At 37.6% G+C, this 18,012-nt stretch overlaps 1 protein-coding gene across 2 annotated transcripts in view; it reads left to right on the top strand.

Annotated features, from left to right (window-relative positions):
• The window catches only part of CPNE2 (copine 2), a 267,144-nt gene that overhangs the window by 142,624 nt on the left and 106,508 nt on the right, over positions 1-18,012 (top strand). Inside the window, exon 6 of one of the 2 annotated variants that reach the window (XM_070760761.1) lies at positions 16,137-16,220. The exons of the other annotated variant lie outside the window; for it this stretch is intronic. Coding sequence (XP_070616862.1) covers positions 16,137-16,220 — 84 coding nt within the window. The remainder of the gene's footprint in view (positions 1-16,136; positions 16,221-18,012) is intronic. 2 annotated transcript variants of the gene reach the window in all.

Genomic DNA, 18,012 nt, shown 5'->3' with positions numbered 1-18,012 from the left:
GTTTTTTCCAGTGGGCTAAGCATGGGGATGGTAGCAGTGACGACGGAATTGTCAGCGCTGACCATATCAGTGGCATACTGGAGGCATTGCAGCACAGAACAAATGTCCCTCATGGAGGCCCACTCATTGGGGGTAAAGTGCTGTGGGTCTGCACTTTTACTTGACCAGGGGTTATGAAACTGGTAATTCACTATTGCCTGCTGTTGCTCACACACCCTTTCAAGCATATGCAGCATGAAATTCCACCTGGTTGGCAAATCGCAGATGAGGCGGTGGGTGGGAAGGCCAAAGTTCTTCTGCAGGGAAGATAGGCAAGCAGCAGCAGGGTAGGAACGTCGAAAGTGCACGTACACCGCATGCACTTTATTCAGCAGCGCCAACATGCCCAGATAATTGGCCAGGAACTTCTGCACCACCAGGTTGAGCACATGCACCAGGCAAGGGATGTGCGTCAACCCCACTCAGCCCAAGGCTGCCACAAGGTTCCGCCCATTGTCGCACATCACCTTCCCCGGCTTCAGGTTCAGCGGCAGCAACCACTCGTCTGTCTGCCCCTGGATGCCGGTCCATAGCTCCTGGGCGGTGTGTAGTCTCTCACCCAAGCAGATGAGTTTCAGCACCGCCTGCTGTCATTTCCCCATGGCCGTTCTGAAGTAGGAGGTTGCTGGCCTGCGCTTACTGGATGTGGAGGGTGAAGATGGGGAAGCAGAGTAGGAGCAGAAGGCAACAGCAGGCACCAACTCATGTCCAGCAATCCTGGGTGGTGGAAGAATATGTGCTGAATTGCTTCCCGCCTCATTCCCAGCTGCCACTACATTCACCCAGTGGGCAGTGAGAGAGATGTACCGGCCCTGGCCATGTTTACTGGTCCACGTGTCGGTGGTGAGGTGGATGCAGGAACTGACAGCATTTTGCAGTGCACAACGAACTTTCTCCACTACATGTTGGTGCAGGGCAGGGATGGCCTTGCGTGAAAAGTAATAGCGACTGGGAACGGAATAGAAACATAGAAACATAGAAGACTGACGGCAGAAAAAGACCTCTTGGTCCATCTAGTCTGCCCTTTTACTATTTCCTGTATTTTATCTTAGGATGGATATATGTTTATCCCAGGCATGTTTAAATTCAGTTACTGTGGATTTCCCAACCACGTCTGCTGGAAGTTTGTTCCAAGGATCTACTACTCTTTCAGTAAAATAATATTTTCTCATGTTGCCTTTGATCTTTCCCCCAACTAACTTCAGATTGTGTCCCCTTGTTCTTGTGTTCACTTTCCTGTTAAAAACACTTCCCTCCTGAACCCTATTTAACCCTTTAACATATTTAAATGTTTCGATCATGTCCCCCCTTTTCCTTCTGTCTTCCAGACTATACAGATTGAGTTCATTCAGTGGGATATTGTGAGATAGCCAAATGATATTGTGGGATAGCCAAATGTACAAATTTCCTGAAACTTGGTGTCTCCACCAGGCGGTAGGGTGGCATTTCAAATGCCAGCAGCTTGTTTTCAGAATTTATTTATCCCCCTAAAGTAAATAACAATGAAGTGGGTCTTTCTGGAACACTCTAAAGGAGCTGAGATAGAATGGCTTTATTTCTTGCCGGAGTTTGGGCCTGCAATGCACACCTTTATCCTATCCTGGAGCCATAATTTCGCTTGTTTTTCAACTCAAGCTAAAACTGGAGATAGATGCCAGGGTATTTCTGGGAAAATAAAATGATATCTCATGGCCATTGCACTAGCACCACTTCCAGAAGCGACAATCTAGCTACACCCAAGCCATAAATTGGATTGGCCAGAGATTGGGAGGAAAAATCCCCAACCATCAGAGAAGTCGTGACATGGAGATTTGCAGGCCATAACTTTATTATTATCTTTCAGTTACACAGGTCCAGGAAGGCCTGCTTCTGACAGCACAAATTCAGAATATTTGTTTCACAATTTATGTAAGCATAATCTGTGCACAATTGTTTCAGGATCAGATAAACAATGGGAATACACAGGAGCTAGTACAGAGAAATAATGTTGAACAAGTTATCTCTTAGTGCAGTGCATAACCAATTAAATATGGTCATAGTTATGAAAAGGCTAATTCATGGGTACCATGTGTCCAGGATTCTACGTGCAGGAACAGTGAGAAGCAACAAACAGTCATGCTTACAGTGATAGAGACATACGCAGTGTCGGGGACCAGATTAGTGCTTTACTTCTGAGACGTCCTGCTTAGCGACTGTGACCTACGAGGTGGCTAACTCTCCCTAAGGGGAGAAACACCTCCACTGGTGGCATGCCCTTCCTGCCAATGCCTGATTTATCTTATGATTACCATATTCTATTAATGTTATTAAAGACTCTGACCAGGATTTAGGAATTTTCCCATCCATTATGATCCAATTGAATATTTCTAGCATATTCGTCATTGTGACTTTGTTTTCTATTTTATACCATTCTGCCGGTATAGCATCTGGCTCTGTAGCTTTGTTATTTTTTTTATTTTTTAGTGTTGGTTGAAGTTCAATTATTGTAAATGGGCTACTTAAACTTGTTTGCTGTTCTTCTGATAGTTGAGGTAAATCTAAAGAGTTTAGATATTTAAAAATCTCATCTTCTTTTATTGCCTCTTTTTTATATAGTTCTTTATAAAATTCCTGTATTATTTTTGATTTTTCATGTTTTGTATTTTAATATACCTTTGCTATCTACTAGTTTCTTTATTATTTTTGATTGTTTATTTTTTCTTAGTTTATATGCGAGCCACCTTCCTGGTTTATTAGCATGTTCAAAATACTGCTGTTTGACTCTTTTGATTTTTTCAGCTATTTGATTTTGTTCTATAAGTTTTATTTTATGTCTAACTAAATCTATGTTTCTTTTAGTTTTTCGATCTTCTGGATTATGTTGTGAAACCACTTCTAGTTGATTTAATTCTCTCTAGTTGTTCATATTCTATCTTTTTTTCTTTATTTTTGTTAGCAGTATAAGAAATCGTTAAGCCTCTAATATATGCCTTTGCCGTGTCCCATAAATTTTGAGGGGAGGTTTCTGAATTTTTATTAATTTTTAAAAAAGTTTCTAATTCCTTTTCAATCCATTCCCTATAATGTATGTCTCTTATGATACTTCTATTCATCTGCCAATTTATTTGTTTTTTGTACCTTTTCCAATATATCACTATGGGATTATGGTCTGCCCAAATGTTTGTATCAATCTCAATTTCTTTAATTTGTTCAATAGTTGATTTCGAAGCCCAGGCCATATCTATTTTTGTCCAAATTTTGTGGGGATAGGAGTAAAAAGTATATTGTCTAGTTAGAGGGTGTCATTCCCTTCAAATATCATTTAATAATAATTCTGACCTCATTTTCTGAAAGATAGTAGGCAATATTGTTTTTTTTTCTTATCTCTCTTTTTACCTAAATGGTCTTACAGATCTGTTCGAAATTGCATTGAAATTGCCAATTATAATCATATTTTCAATATTTAGTTTATTTATCTTATGATGTAATTGTTTATAAAATTCCATTTGTTTATTGTTAGGTGCGTAAATAGAGATGATAACAAGGGGTTTTAGATCAACATTCAATTGTACAATTAGTATTCTTCCTTCCTGGTCAGTATATAATTGTTTGGAGTTTATTGAATTTTCAATATACATTGCAACACCTCTTTTTTTTAATTTGCTAAACTAGCATACATATTCCCTATTTTTGGATTATATAACAATTTTCTGTTGGTTTTTTTTATATGAACTTCTTGTAGGATCACTATCTGTGCTTTTTGTTTTTAAGTTTAGAGAATATTTGGTTTCTTTTTCTTGGTTCATTTAATCCATTTACGTTTACTGAAAATATTTTTATGTCTTCTGACATGGTTATTTGTAATACTTCTTGGTTTCTTTAGATTCTCTCTGTGGTTGTTTTCCTCTTTTTCCTGGCTGGAGGCCCCCAGCTCGTCTTCTTTCCTTATGGATACTTCTTTTGTTGGTTGCTCAAATTTACGTATACCACTTGTTTTGTAAAATTCTCTGGCATCTTCAATATTCTCTAGTTTTACTCTTTGAGTTTGCCAATACAGAGAGAGGCCTTCTGGTATAAGCCAGCGGAAGGTAATATTTTTTTTAATTAGTATTTTAGTCAGGAAATAGTATTCCCTTCTGCTTTCTCGTACTCTTCTCGGAACTTGTTTTAGAATTGTAATTTCTTTTCCTTTATCTTGCAGTTTTTCATTTCTTGTCCACTTCAAAATGTCATCTGTTATGGTCCTCCTCACAAATTTAATGTGGACTTCTCTCGGTAAATTATGTCTTCGAACATAGCTAGTTTGAACTCTGTAAAGTTCATCAATTTATTTTATTAGTTCCTGTGGACCCACCTGAAGGATTCCTCCTATAATTTCTGCCATTTTTGCTTGTAAATCTTCATCTTTTTCTTCAGTTATATTCTTGAATCTCAGGCCATAAGATGCACTTTGTAACTCTAAATGCGTAATTGATTTGTTGTATCTCTTATTTGGAAAATCAGTTCTGTCTTCAAAGTCATCTATTCTTTGTTCAACTTTATCTATTTTCCCGTCTACTGTCTTGATTCTTTGTTCATTCTCTTTCAGAATCTGTTGTATTTCCACAACTTTATCATCTACTTCTTTCATCTTTCCTTTCATTTCTCCTGTGTCCACTTTCAGTTTCCCCATTTCCGCTTTTAACTCTTTGCGTTGTTGTTTCGCTTCAGTTTGGGATTTCATCCCGAAGTCTTGCATAGCAGCCAATGTTTCATGTATTGTTTGTAGCGTAGGCTGCGGTTGTGATTTCTCCTTTTCTTTCTCCTTTTCTTTGTCCTTGGCTAACATACTTGTACAGTAATTGTTTTTTGGTGCACAGGTGAAGGTAATGGAGATAATTGTGGAGATATAGATGTCAACAACCCCAGCTTCCCCAGCCTCACAGAGGCAAATCGACGAGATGTTAAATTTAGAAAAAGAAAAATGGAGCACATCATTAATGCAGAATATGAATAACACTTTAACTATAATGCAGGAGACAATGCTGAAATTGCAAGAACTCATCACAAACAACTATATAGAGTTAAAAACTGATATATTAAGACTAGAAAACAGGCTAGAAACAGCCCAAATGGCAACACAAAAAAATGACCAAAAAATAGCACTGGTAGAAAAAAAAACCTGAACAATTTTTTAAAAAAAATTAGAACATGTTGACCAAAAATTAGAAGACTCCCATAAAGAGTTGGAAAACTCATTGATCCAACTGGAATTAGAGAAATCCTCATATTTTCTGAGGTTTCAAAATGTAATTGAAACAGAAAATGAAAATCTAGGGGAAATTATGACAACCATAGTCAGTGTTCCCTCTAATTTTTTTGGGGGGGGGGGGCGGAAAAGTATAGTGTCTGAGCGGCAGTCCCTTCGGGACTGGGCGGCACAGAAATAATAAACAAACAAACAAACAAACAAAAAACCCACCCTGTTTTGCCTCAGAGAATTTCAAAATAAAATACTGTACTGTGTGTCTATAACAGTGAGCTCATAATAGGGCAACTCTATCAATATCAAAATGCCACTTAAATAGTTGAGCTAGTTTCAAACTAGATTTTGATTTTCTTTCTCTCTTCCTTACTCCCATTCTTTTTCTTTCTCTTTTCCTTCCTCTCTTTTTTCTATCTGTTTCTTTCTCTTCCTCTCTTCCTCTCTCTCTCCTTCCCTCTCACTCTTTCCCTCTCGGCTTCTGGGCAGGTTTGGAAAACTCTGAGTTGATGATGACTTTTAAGTGAGCGATTGCTCACTGCTCAGCTTAGAGGGAACTATGACCATAGTGGCGGGGATCTTACAACTCAGCCGAGAGGAAGTAGTAAATGAGATGGATGAAATATATAGAATTCATACAAATTATGCACGTAGACGCCAATTGTCAAGGGAAATCCACCTAAGATTCTCTAGAAAGAACACAAGAGACAGAGCATATGCAGCTTTCAGAGAAGGAAAATTGACATACAAAGGCAGAGAACTAAATATCTTAAAACAAATCCCTAGAAGGGTAAGGAAGCAAAGAATACAAGACTTTAGCCTCACTTCTAAACAAAAAAGAAATTACATTTAGGTGGATAACCCCAGAAGGAATGATGATAAATTGAGAAGGTAGAAGAGTTAAAGTTGACACTCTCAAAAAGGCGCAAGAAATATATGAGCAAATAGCCAGTCTAGATTGAGAATCAGAAAGTGTAGATAGATTAGAATCCAGTAAAGAAGATGAAATAGAAATAGACAGATGAACAGAAAGAAGACAGGAAGAAACAAGACTAGAGGAGAGAGAAAGGGAGAAAGAAAAAGAAGGAACCAAGACTAGATCACAAACAGCAGCGGCAGCGAATAAATAAACAATCAATAGCAATAAAACAAAACCAAACAAACAAACGAATAAAATAGAACTAAAAAGAATTTTTTAAAAAAATTAAATGGTATCAGAAATTAAATTAATTTCAATAAACATTAATGGCCTTAACAACAGCTACAAAAGAAGAAAGGTCTTTTCCAAACTTTTCCAAAGGTCTTTTCCAAACACCTGGAGTACTGTATTCAGTTCTGGTCACCACACTTCAAAAGAGACATTGAAACTCTGGAGAAAGTGCAAAAAAGAGTAACCAAGATGATTAAGGGATTGGAAACCAAGACTTACGAAGAGAGACTGAGGGAACTGGGCATGGATAGCCTAGAGAAAAGGAGGGCCAGAGTGGACTTGATAGCAGTCTACAAGTATATGAGGGGATGTCACAGAGAGGAGGGTATCACTTTATTCTTCAGGGCACCAGAGGGCCGGATGAGGAACAACGGCTGGAAGCTGACCAAGGAGAGATTCAATATGGAGATAAGGAGGAACTTCCTGATGGTCAGAGCGATCAACCAATGGAACAACCTACCAGTGGACGTTGTGAACTCCAACACTCTGGACATTTTAAAGAGAAGATTGAATTGCCACTTGACTGGTGTACTATAGGGTTCCTGCTTGGGCAGGGGGTTGAACCTGATGGCCTTACATGGTCCCTTTCAATTCTAACAATAGATAGATGTAGATAGATAGATAGATAGATAGATAGATAGATAGATAGATAGATAGATAGACAGACAGACAGACAGACAGACAGACAGACAGACAGACAGACAGACAGACAGACAATAAACTCCTGAGCCAAAAAGCACAACTAATATGTCTGCAAGAAGTGCACATTAAATTAACACATAAAAAATATCTAGAATACTCCAAGAGGACTTTATACATCATTAGATAAAAATAAAAAAGAGGGGTAGCCACCTATGTGAAAAAAGAATTAAAACTGAAATAAATAAAAACAGATTCAAAAGGAAGATATATAATGACTAAAATTGAAATCAAAGGTGAGAAAGTACTAATAGTTAATATTTATGCCCCAAACCAAAAATTGAAACAATTTTACAAAAAAATACATGAAATTCTACTTCAAACTAACTCCGGAAACATCTGTATAATAGGAGACTATAATGGCATCATGGACCCAAATATAGATTATAAGGCAGGAAATAAAAGTAAAATAAAAAGGCCCACCCTACCTATTACATTTAATAAAATGACAGAAGAACTAGACCTTACAGATATCTGGAGACTAACACACCCAAAAGAAAAACAATTCACTTTTTTCTCAACACCACACAACTCCTTTTCCAGAATAGATATGGCATGGTTAAACAAAGGAATGTATAAAAAAATAAAATCGGTTGAAATAGAACCAAACACATGGGCCGACCATAACCCGCTAAAGATTATTTGGCAAGGAGAAAAGAAGGAATACAGGAGATGGTCGCTAAACACAAATCTACTTCAAGATGAAAATTACACAGAGATGATTAATAAAGAAATAAAATTATTCCTGGTGGAAAACAAAAAACAACCTACTTCAACACAAATACTCTGGGATACTCTAAAAGCATATACCAGAGAGTTAACAATAGCATACACAGCCAAAAAACAAAAAGAAGAGAAGGAGGAATACAACAACTATATAAATAAAATTATTAGTTTAGAAAAGAACCTCCAACAAGACCCAACAAACAGTGAGATTTTAAAACTTTTGAGGGAAGCCAAATACAAAATAAATTCTATCGATCAACAAGAATTAATTAGAAATATAAAACAAACAAAACAAAACTATTTCGAAACAGCCAATAAACCAGGTAGATGGCTCTCCCAAAAGATCAAAAAAGCAAAAAGCGATAAATTGAAGACAAAAATGGAATAGTCCAGTATACGGAACAACAGAAAAAAGAAATAATACAGGATTACTATAAAAATCTATATAAGGAAGAATTAATAGAAACCCCGAAAAGCACAAAATATATACTAGAGAACAATACATTACAAATTGATGATCTTGATAAACAAATATTAAATGATAAAATAACTATACAGGAAATTCAACTAGCTCTGAAAAAACAAAAAAGTAGCAAATCTCCAGGCCCGGATGGCCTCCCAGGAGAATTTTATAAAGGGAATAAGGAAATATTTGAACCCCCATCCTATTAGAAACATACAACGAAATATTAGAACAGGCAAAAATCCCAGATTCATGGAGAGAGTCAGTGATATTGAAAGAAGGTTTAGACAAACAAAAAATACTGAATTATAGACCAATATCACTGCTGAATGCAGATTATAAGATCTTCATGTCGATACTAGCAGAAAGAACAAACTTTTTTAAAAATAAAATTATTAACACGGATCAAAGTGGCTTCTTACCACTTAGACAAATTTCAAATTGTACAAGGACGGTATTGGACATTTTGGAGTATTGCGAAGCGCATCCAGGAAGGCAAGTAGCTCTTGCCTTCCTGGATGCGCAGAAAGCATTTGATAATGTCAGTTGGCAATACTTATTAGAATTAATTAAAGAATTGAAACTAGGCAATAAATTTGAAAATATCATCTGGAATATATATACTCTCCAGTCGGCTAGAGCAGTAATAAATAGTGATATGACAAATTTAATTCCTATAAAAAAAGGGGTACGTCAGGGCTGCGCAATGTCTCCTCTTCTATTTATATTAACACAAGAATTACTATTAAACAAAATAAGAAATAATAAAGAAATAAAAGGAATTAAAATAAAAGATGAAGAATACAGACTGCAGGCATATGCAGATGACATAGTCTCTTTCTTGGAAGACCCTATAAATTCAGGCCCTGAGCTAATTAAAGAAATAGAAAGATTCAGTGAACATTCAGGATTAAAAATTAATAATCAAAAGACAATGCTCATGACAAAAAATATGACCCTAGGGCAAATTAAGAAATTGGAATACGTTACAAATCTCCAAACCACAAAAAAGACCAAATATTTGGGGACCAACAATATCCAATAAAACTATATCCCTTAAGAAAGACAACTACGAGAAACTACTACATGAAACAAAAAAACCTTGGAAAAGTGGAAGGATTTACAATTATCAATGCTAGGCAGAATTGCGGTAATAAAAATGAATATTCTCCCAAAATTTCTTTATCTTTTCCAAACTGCCCCTATTAATATAGAACAAAAAAATTTTAGAGAGATAAATAAAAATTTCTCAAGATTCATCTGACAAAATAAAAAACCCAGAATCAAATTCTCATATCTCCAAGACAGTAAAAGTAGAGGAGGCCTTGGGCTCCTGGACTTAAAATTATATTATAATGCTGCTGGTTTAGTATGGATAAAATAATGGATTAACCTTTCTAACAAAAGAATATTGGTACTGGAAGGCCATGACCTACAAATAGGCTGGCATCTTTCCATCTCTGGAAAGATGAAAGGAAAACACAAACTATCTTTAATAAACACTTGATCAGAAAATCTCTATTAAAAACTTGGTATGAAATAAAAAAGAAACATTACACCAAAATTCCTAGATGGTTATCCACCATGGAAGCTGTTATTTATCCAAATTTGATAGACCCAACCAAGGCCCTAAATTAAGCAAATATTTTACACCCAAATGGGGATTTAAAAACTAGACAAGAACTAGAATCACAAAATTATAAGATAGATTGGTGGACCTATGCACAAATAAAATCCAGATATAACAAAGATAGACAAGCACCTGGCATTGAAACTTCCATCAAAATTCTAGATAAAATTTTGATAGGACATGAGAAGAGACAGATCACCAAAATTTACCAACTACTCCTTGAACAAGATAGAATAAAAGACATAGTCAAAAACCCCATGACAGCCTGGGCCAAAAATGTCCAACATGATATACACCTAGTGGACTGGGAGGGAACATGGAATACAATATCCAAAATCAAACTGTCAGCAGCATACAAGGAAAATTTCTATAAACTTTTTTATAGATGGTACATGCCCCCATCGAGACTAGCAAAGATTTACCCGACCCTAGAAGACACCTGCTGGAAATGTAAAAAACAAAAAGGTTCTTTTTTTCACATGTGGTGGTCTTGTCCCAAAATTCAAAAAATATGGAAAACAATTCACAGATTGCTCATAGAAATCACTAACAAGGAGATAGAATATACCCCAGAAGGTATGCTCCTAGGAATTTGGAAAAGACACTATTCTAAGCAAACACTCTTTCTTATGACTCACATAAATACCGCAGCTAGAATATCGCTAGTGCAAATGTGGAAAAATAAACAGACCCCATCGGAAAGTTTAATTATTGACAAAATATGTAGATGTGTAGAGATGGATGAAATCACAAACTCAATTAAGGGAATTAAAAGCAAAGAATCAAAACGACCATGGTACAAATGGCATGAATGGATTCAAAAGAAAAACTAAAATGTAACAATACAAAGTATCAGTATATATAGAAAGAATAACAAATACCTTGCAATATCAATAGAAACGAAGTACAAGCATTTTCTTTCTTCTCTTTTATTTTAAAAATGTGTTCTACCAATGATATATATATTTGAATGTATAGCATTTAATAAAAGATATAAGGAAATGAATGACATATACAAAAGGTATAAGATCTGTAAAACCCAAACAAAACATGTGAGAAATATTCTTGAAAACAATAAAGAAACTTTTTTTAAAAAGTTGGTTTTTTGATTGTCTTTGTGGTGGTGGAAGTACTTGTCATCCTGTGTGTATCTTAAAACTATATGTTGTTTGGAGTAAGTCTAGTTTTCTTCACTTTTTTCGCAATGTACTATATGTAATGTGGGTTATATGCTATTTGGGAGGGGATGAAAATCCTTTCCCTTCTTTAAATTTTTACTTACTTTCACTACTTTCTAAAAAAAAAAAAATAGAATTTTTGATTGATTCAAATAAACTCCAAACAAGATTTAAAAATTAACACTTTATATCTAATTTGAAAAAGAAACAATCTTCTAATACAGTTATATATCACTTTTTTTAAAAAAATATTATATGTTTGTATATCCCACTTTTAAAAGTAAAAAGCTGTGGAGTTTAATTCTATCACTTTGGCAAAAATATAAACTTAATTATTATTATATAAGCTATATTTGTGAACTCAAGAATATGGAAGGGTAAAAAAGAAAAAGGGTTTACACGCAAACTACTTTATAAACTATAATATCGTTTAATAATTAAATTTCTAAAAATCATATGACTTATTAATATAAAATAATATAAAATATTAAAATCTAAAACAAAGAAACTTTATATAAAATATAGTAACACTAAAACTTGATAAAACCTTAAAGTTATAAATTGTAAAATATCATCAAAAATTAAATGAATTAATTCCAGTTAAAAAAAATAAAAGGGTAAATATTAATTCTAATTTAAAAAGTTGAACAAGTAAATGAATTTTAGTCTTAATTCCAACAATAACAACAACGTTCTTTCAAGCTGGGGCGTACCAAGTCAGGAAAGAGGAAGTTCAAAATTAGCAATTCATTCTATCATTTAAATTTCAATCTAAAGAAAACATAAAACAATAAAACATGAATAAGAGAAAGGATGGGGGAGGAAAGAACACCAATATATATAGCAAATATAAACAGCAACAGTTATAACAATAAAATGAAATAAATGATATAATTTCTAAAAAGAAAAACATCTATAATATTCAAATATACTTGATTATACTTAATTCTAATTCTTTTTTTCTTTAGAAGTCTGTTTGAATAAAGTTGTTTGTTGATAGTAGATCTCAAATTTTAAAATCTTCTCCTAAGGTCAATTTAATCTTTAATTATAATCCAATATTTGTCCAGTTATAATCCAAAGTGTATCCAGTCACAATCCAAATCCAAATCCAAGTCCAAGAAATAGTCCAATTATAATTCCAGTATAAATCCCCAAGTCAAGATATAGTTATAATCCAAAGGGTTTAAGTCCAAGTATAGTTATAATCTAGAAAGGTTTAAAACATAATTAAAATGCAAATCCAAGTCTTTGTTTTTTATTTAAATCAAATTCTTTGCAGTCCAATTTTTCATGCAAATTCACTTGTAACAGGTTTTTAATCCAATAATTTATAAATTGATTATAATCCACATCAAGATATTAATTCCATATATCCGTTGCGATTTAAACGTTTATTTATGATGGTTCCTTCCAGGCAGTACAATTAATTTGTGTATTCAAGCTTTCTTTAAAGTAAATTGTTCTTATTTTTTACAGAAACGTATATCCCAGTTTTGAAAACAAAATTAATCAATTCCAAATCTCTCGTTTCTTTTCTAATTTTCTTTTTATTTCACAGTTTTATTCTTTCTTTTTGTACTTTTTATTCAGGATAAATTCCAAAAGCAGTCCTTCCGTAGCTAGTGTTGACAAAGAGTTCCAAAAGCTGCTGCTGGTTTAAAAAATTTCTCTTTCTTCTTTAAATTTTGATTTTTAGTTGGTTCTCATCTCCTAGAGTCCTCTTCAGAGATGAAAATTTAACTCCACGTAGTAATATTTGCAATTTTTAGTTCTATTCTTATAATTAAATCGTTGTGCTTAATAAAAGAAAAGTTCCGGCTACGCTTTTTTCCCAAGGATATAGCTTTCCCTTATTACTTTTTGTTCATCTTTTATTTTGAAAAGTTAGTAGTTCTAAGCGTTTTTAATCTGTCGAGATAAACTTGTACCTTATTTCTTCTTCTTTTCTTCTCTTCTTCTCATTTCCTTTTCTCTTCTGCTGTGTTAGTTCAACTTTTTCTTCTTTCGATCTTCTCTTCCACGTATATGGTCGAGCTGCAATGGCCGAGTCAATGAAGGCTCGTGACTCGGTTTTTCCATCTCCAAAGCTGCGGGGCAAACCCTTCCCTTCGGAGCTTCGGCGTTAGCTCCTCGGGATCCGGGAAGCCCCCTGTTCTTCGATCGGACCATCTGGGTTCGATCTAACCGCACAAAGTGACCTGTGGAGAGGAAAAAGGAAGCATCAGGGACAGAGCCCTGTCCTGGAGCTCCCACCGCAGCTTCGGTCCAAACCGGAAGTCGAGAAATTGGATTGCATTTAACCTGTGCCTTGTGTGTACCAGAAAATCCCTTTGACATTTAAAAAGGGAGTTTTTTCTGCTTTTCTGTTGATACTTTTGGTTTTCTTTCTATCGTGTGGTGTGTGTCTTTTGGACTAATTACCCTGTAATTACCCTTTCTGGGTGGTTGGGACACGCCGGCAGAACAGGTTGTTAGGTTGTTAAGGAAACTATGGTTGTTAAGGAAACTATGTATTTTCATAATTTAGCATATGTGCTCTGAATATGCAGCATTTGTTCGTTCATTCATTCATTCATTCATTCATTCATTCATTCATTCATTCATTCATTCATTCATTCATTTTATGTGCCATCCATCATCAGAGATGATTCTGGCCTGCTTACAAATATTAAAACCAGCACACATTAAAATAGTAAAAGACCAAATAACAAAGTTATGCCAGAAACTGGCCAAAAAAACCCCATTGCAAATTGCAGTCATATGACCTTAGGAGGGAGCAATGGAAGGATTTATAACAGTCGAAAGTGCTTTACTGGCTCAAGCTGCTCTAACTTGGAAGCATTTTTAAATGTCATTTTTAGTCAAGGACTGTGGTTAGATTGCAGTACTGCTAGTTCCGCTGACTGCCAGCAGTTCGGCTGTTCAATTCTGACCGGCTCAAGGTTCCATCCTTCCAAGGTAAAATGAGGACCAGATTGTTGGGGGTAAGAGGCTGACTCTGTAAACCGCTTAGAGGGGGCTGGAAAACACTGGGATGCAGTATATAAGTGCTATTGCTGTTGCCCTTCCTTCCTCCCTTCCCTTCCCTCCCTCCCTCCCTCCCTCCAACCCATCCATCCATCCATCCATCCATCCATACAAACACCCCATCCATCCATCCATCCATCCATCCATCCATCCATCCATCCATCCATGATGCACAGTGGTTAGAAGGCAATGTTGCAGGCTGACTCTGTCCACTGCTACGAGTTCAGTTCTGACTGACTCAAGGTTGACTCCATCTTCCATCCTTCCGAGGTTGATAAAATGAGGATTCTTTTTGAAGGACAATATGCTGACTCTGTAAACTGCTTAGAGAGGGCTGGAAAGCACTGTATATAAGTGCTATTGCTGTTGCCCTCCCTCCCTGTTGTATATTGATTATTAATAGCAGAGTTTGGCTGGCTTTAATATGCAGCAGATACAGCATGGCAAGGAACAATGGCTGGCAATCCCCCTTTGTTTAGCAATAAACGGCCACTCCTTCATAAAGATGAAAAGTGCAATCTTTCACTCACAATTCAGCTGATTCCTTCCATATTGTGCATGCAGGCAGAATGCAGGCAGAAAAGCTTATATTTCATTCCCTATTATTAGTTTCTGGATGCTTCTATCTGTGAGGATGGTGTTGCATTCATCCCACATATGTGTTCTCAGCCGAGGACTATGGAGCACAGGAAGGTAGAAGGAGGAAGAGGGAGAGAAGAGAAAGGGGGGCATTGCTCTGCAGTCGTTTATACAGGCTGGCACAGCACAGCCCCCTTTGGGTCATCAAAAGGCGACTCACTGGTCAGTTAATTGTGACCTCACCATAGAGAGGTGTTTACAAGACAGTGCAAGCATGGGGTAGTATCCCAACTCTCCCTCCCTTTTATTCATCTCTCCCTCCCTCCCTCCCTCCCTCCATCCATCCATCCATCCATGTAAAACAGAGAGAGAGGCTTTTGCAATGAAATTGAGAACAAATGCCCATATTTTACACTTCCCTTCCAGGACGGTTTCCTTCATTCTATCTCCCTCTTTCTCTCCTTCTCCCTCTCTTTCTTTCTCCCTCCCTCCCTCTTTTTCACTTTCTCTCTTTCTCTTTCACTCTCATTCCATCCCTCTCTTCCTTCCTTTATCTCTCTCTCTGTCTGCCTTTTTCTCTTTCTCTCCTTCCCCTCTTTTTTCTTGTTCTTTCTCTCTCTTTCTCTCTCCTTCCTTCCTCTTTTTGTTTCTCTCTCCTTCCCTCCCTTCCCCTCTCTTTCTCTCTCTCCCTCTCCTTCCCCCATCTCTTTATCTCTGTTTGTCTCTTTTTCTCTTTCAATTTTCTCCCTCCACCCTTCACTTCCTTCCTTCGCCTTTCTCTTTTTTGTCTCTCCCTCCTCTCCCTTCCTTTCTTTCTCTCTTTCCCTCTTTCCCCCATTCTTTTTCTCTCTTTACCTCCTTCTCCCTCATTCTCTTTCTCTCTTTCTTTCTTTTCTCCCTCCTTCCCTCCCTGCCTCCTGTCTGTCTGTCTGTCTCTCTCTCTCGCTCTCTGTGGTGTGTGTGTTCTCCTTTCTGAAGTGAGAGGACATTCACACCTCATCCACATTCAGTCTCATTTCTTCCATGGACAACATACCCACTTGGTTAATTATTCTTGAAGTAGGTAAAGTGACTGCCACTCAAGCTATTCTCTCATTAACAATCTTGAGAATTTCTATTTGATCGTAAATTGATTTTCTTTTCTGAACATGCAGGCGGGATGGGCTTCATAGAAAGAACATTAATTGCACCGGGGAAAGACAAACTTGGGTTCACCCATCACAATATATATCAGGAGCTGTGCAGGGGGGGCCACAAGGGGGGATGTCCTAAAAGATCTATGGACAAGATCTGCTTTGGCTTCAAGAACCAAAATCATTTGACTGTCCTCTTCATGCTTGTTATCCTCCTCTCTCTTGCAGGATTTGTTCGGTAAATCAGATCCATTTTTAGAGTTTTATAAACAAGGGGATGATGGGAAATGGATGCTGGTCCACAGGACAGAGGTAAGTCATTTATGGTGGGTGGTGAGTCTGAAGTCTTAGGGCCGCGATTGTGCCCCAGATTTCTGTTGCTAAGCAAGACAGTTGTTAGGCACGTTTTGCATCCATTCTGTGACCTGTCTTGCCACTGTGGTCACGTGAAGCATTGCTGCTGTTAAATTATGAGGGTTATCCGGAAAGGAAGGTTACAAGGCATGTAGCTCTAGCGGGGGATGTTCGCGGGGGAAGTTGGGATAGTGGGAAGCCCGCGGAAGAGAATGAGCAGTGCCCATGGTCAGTGGATCATCGACTGGCGTTGTGGGGAAGGTTAGAGGTGAGCGTCCTCATTCTGTTTCCCTCCAAGTGCCAAGTGCACACTGTAATACGCTCCATGAATGCTAAGGAAATAAAGGCTGCTGCGATGGGGCCCCAAGATTTTTCTCGCTGTTTGCTGAGTTTTGAATTTTTTGGCTGAAGGAGAAATGGGTATGGTGCCACTGCATTCACTGATGTTTGCTCTCTGGAGTCTGGTGATAAGCCCAAGTTTCGTCTCCTGTCACTGTACAGTTGAGAAAAGCCTCACTTTCAATCTTGAAATAGTCAAGACTCTGTCAATTTTGTGTGCTTCAGTCAGCATCTCGGACACCCATCGCGTTAAAATCTTGGGCACTGATCGCAGAAGTGTTCATGCCTTTAGCATTCAGGTAGCATATGACAGCGTGCACTTCGCACTTGGAGGGAAACAGAATGAAGATGCTCTCTCTTCAGCACAATGTCAGTCAATGATCTACTGACTATTGGCACTGCTTGTTCACTTCCGCTGGCTTCCCACTACACGATAGTACAGTGATACCTCGTCTTACAAACCTCTCTTCATACGAACTTTTCGTGATATGAACCCGGTGTTTAAGATTTTTTTGCCTCTTCTTCTGAACTATTTTCACCTTACGAACCCGAGCCGCTGCTGCTGGAATGCCCCACCTCTGGACTTGCGTTGCCAGCCGAAGCGCTGGGATTCCCTTGAGCCTCCCCTCGCTGGGATTCCCTTCATTTTTGCCAGCGCTGCTTTGAATCCCAGCGAGGGGAGGCTCAGGAAAATCCCAGTAACGCAAGAGTGGGTGCTTCGGTTGGCAATGGAAGTCCGGAGGTAGGGTTTCCCAGCTAGGGGAGGCTCAGGGAATCCCAGCAACGCAAGAATGGGCGCTTCGGCTGGCAACGGAAGTCCAGAGGCAGGGATTCTCAGTGGTGCAAGGCAAAAGGGGTGACTTTTGGGATGGGGTTGCATGCATTATTTGCTTTTACATTGATTCCTATGGGGAAAATTGCTTCGTCTTATGAACGTTTCTACTTACGAACCTGGTCATGGAATGAATTAAGTTCATAAGACGAGGTATCACTGTAATATCAAATTCTCCGTACTGAGAGAGCGGGTCCAGCAGTCACGTGGATTGCTCGCTGTCCAATCCGTTGAGGACTGAGCCTAGTCTTTACAAAGCCTGCTGGATCCACCCCTTCTCCAGAATTCGCTCAGGCCTGGAATCCAGCAGGACATGTGGTGGCTCGTTCCTCTCACAAAACACCTTCCCTTCATCCTTTTTCTATCAGATAAGTAAAATTCATTATTGCCTTTTATTTTAGAGCTTGCCTTGGTTGCACGTCGGCTTTACTGGGCTTGGCGCTGAGGGCGAAGCGTGGCATGGCTCCTGCGGTTTTTTTGCAAATGCCCTGCTCGCGCTGCTGCCGGATTGTATTTACTATTAAATCTACTTGGCCAGGAGGTTTACTGGCAAGCTAAAGATTGATTTAAAAAGAAAAA

This window comes from Erythrolamprus reginae, chromosome 9 (genome assembly GCF_031021105.1).
Source record: "Erythrolamprus reginae isolate rEryReg1 chromosome 9, rEryReg1.hap1, whole genome shotgun sequence".
Lineage (NCBI taxonomy): Eukaryota > Metazoa > Chordata > Lepidosauria > Squamata > Dipsadidae > Erythrolamprus > Erythrolamprus reginae.
This window is presented reverse-complemented; position numbering and strand designations above follow the sequence as displayed.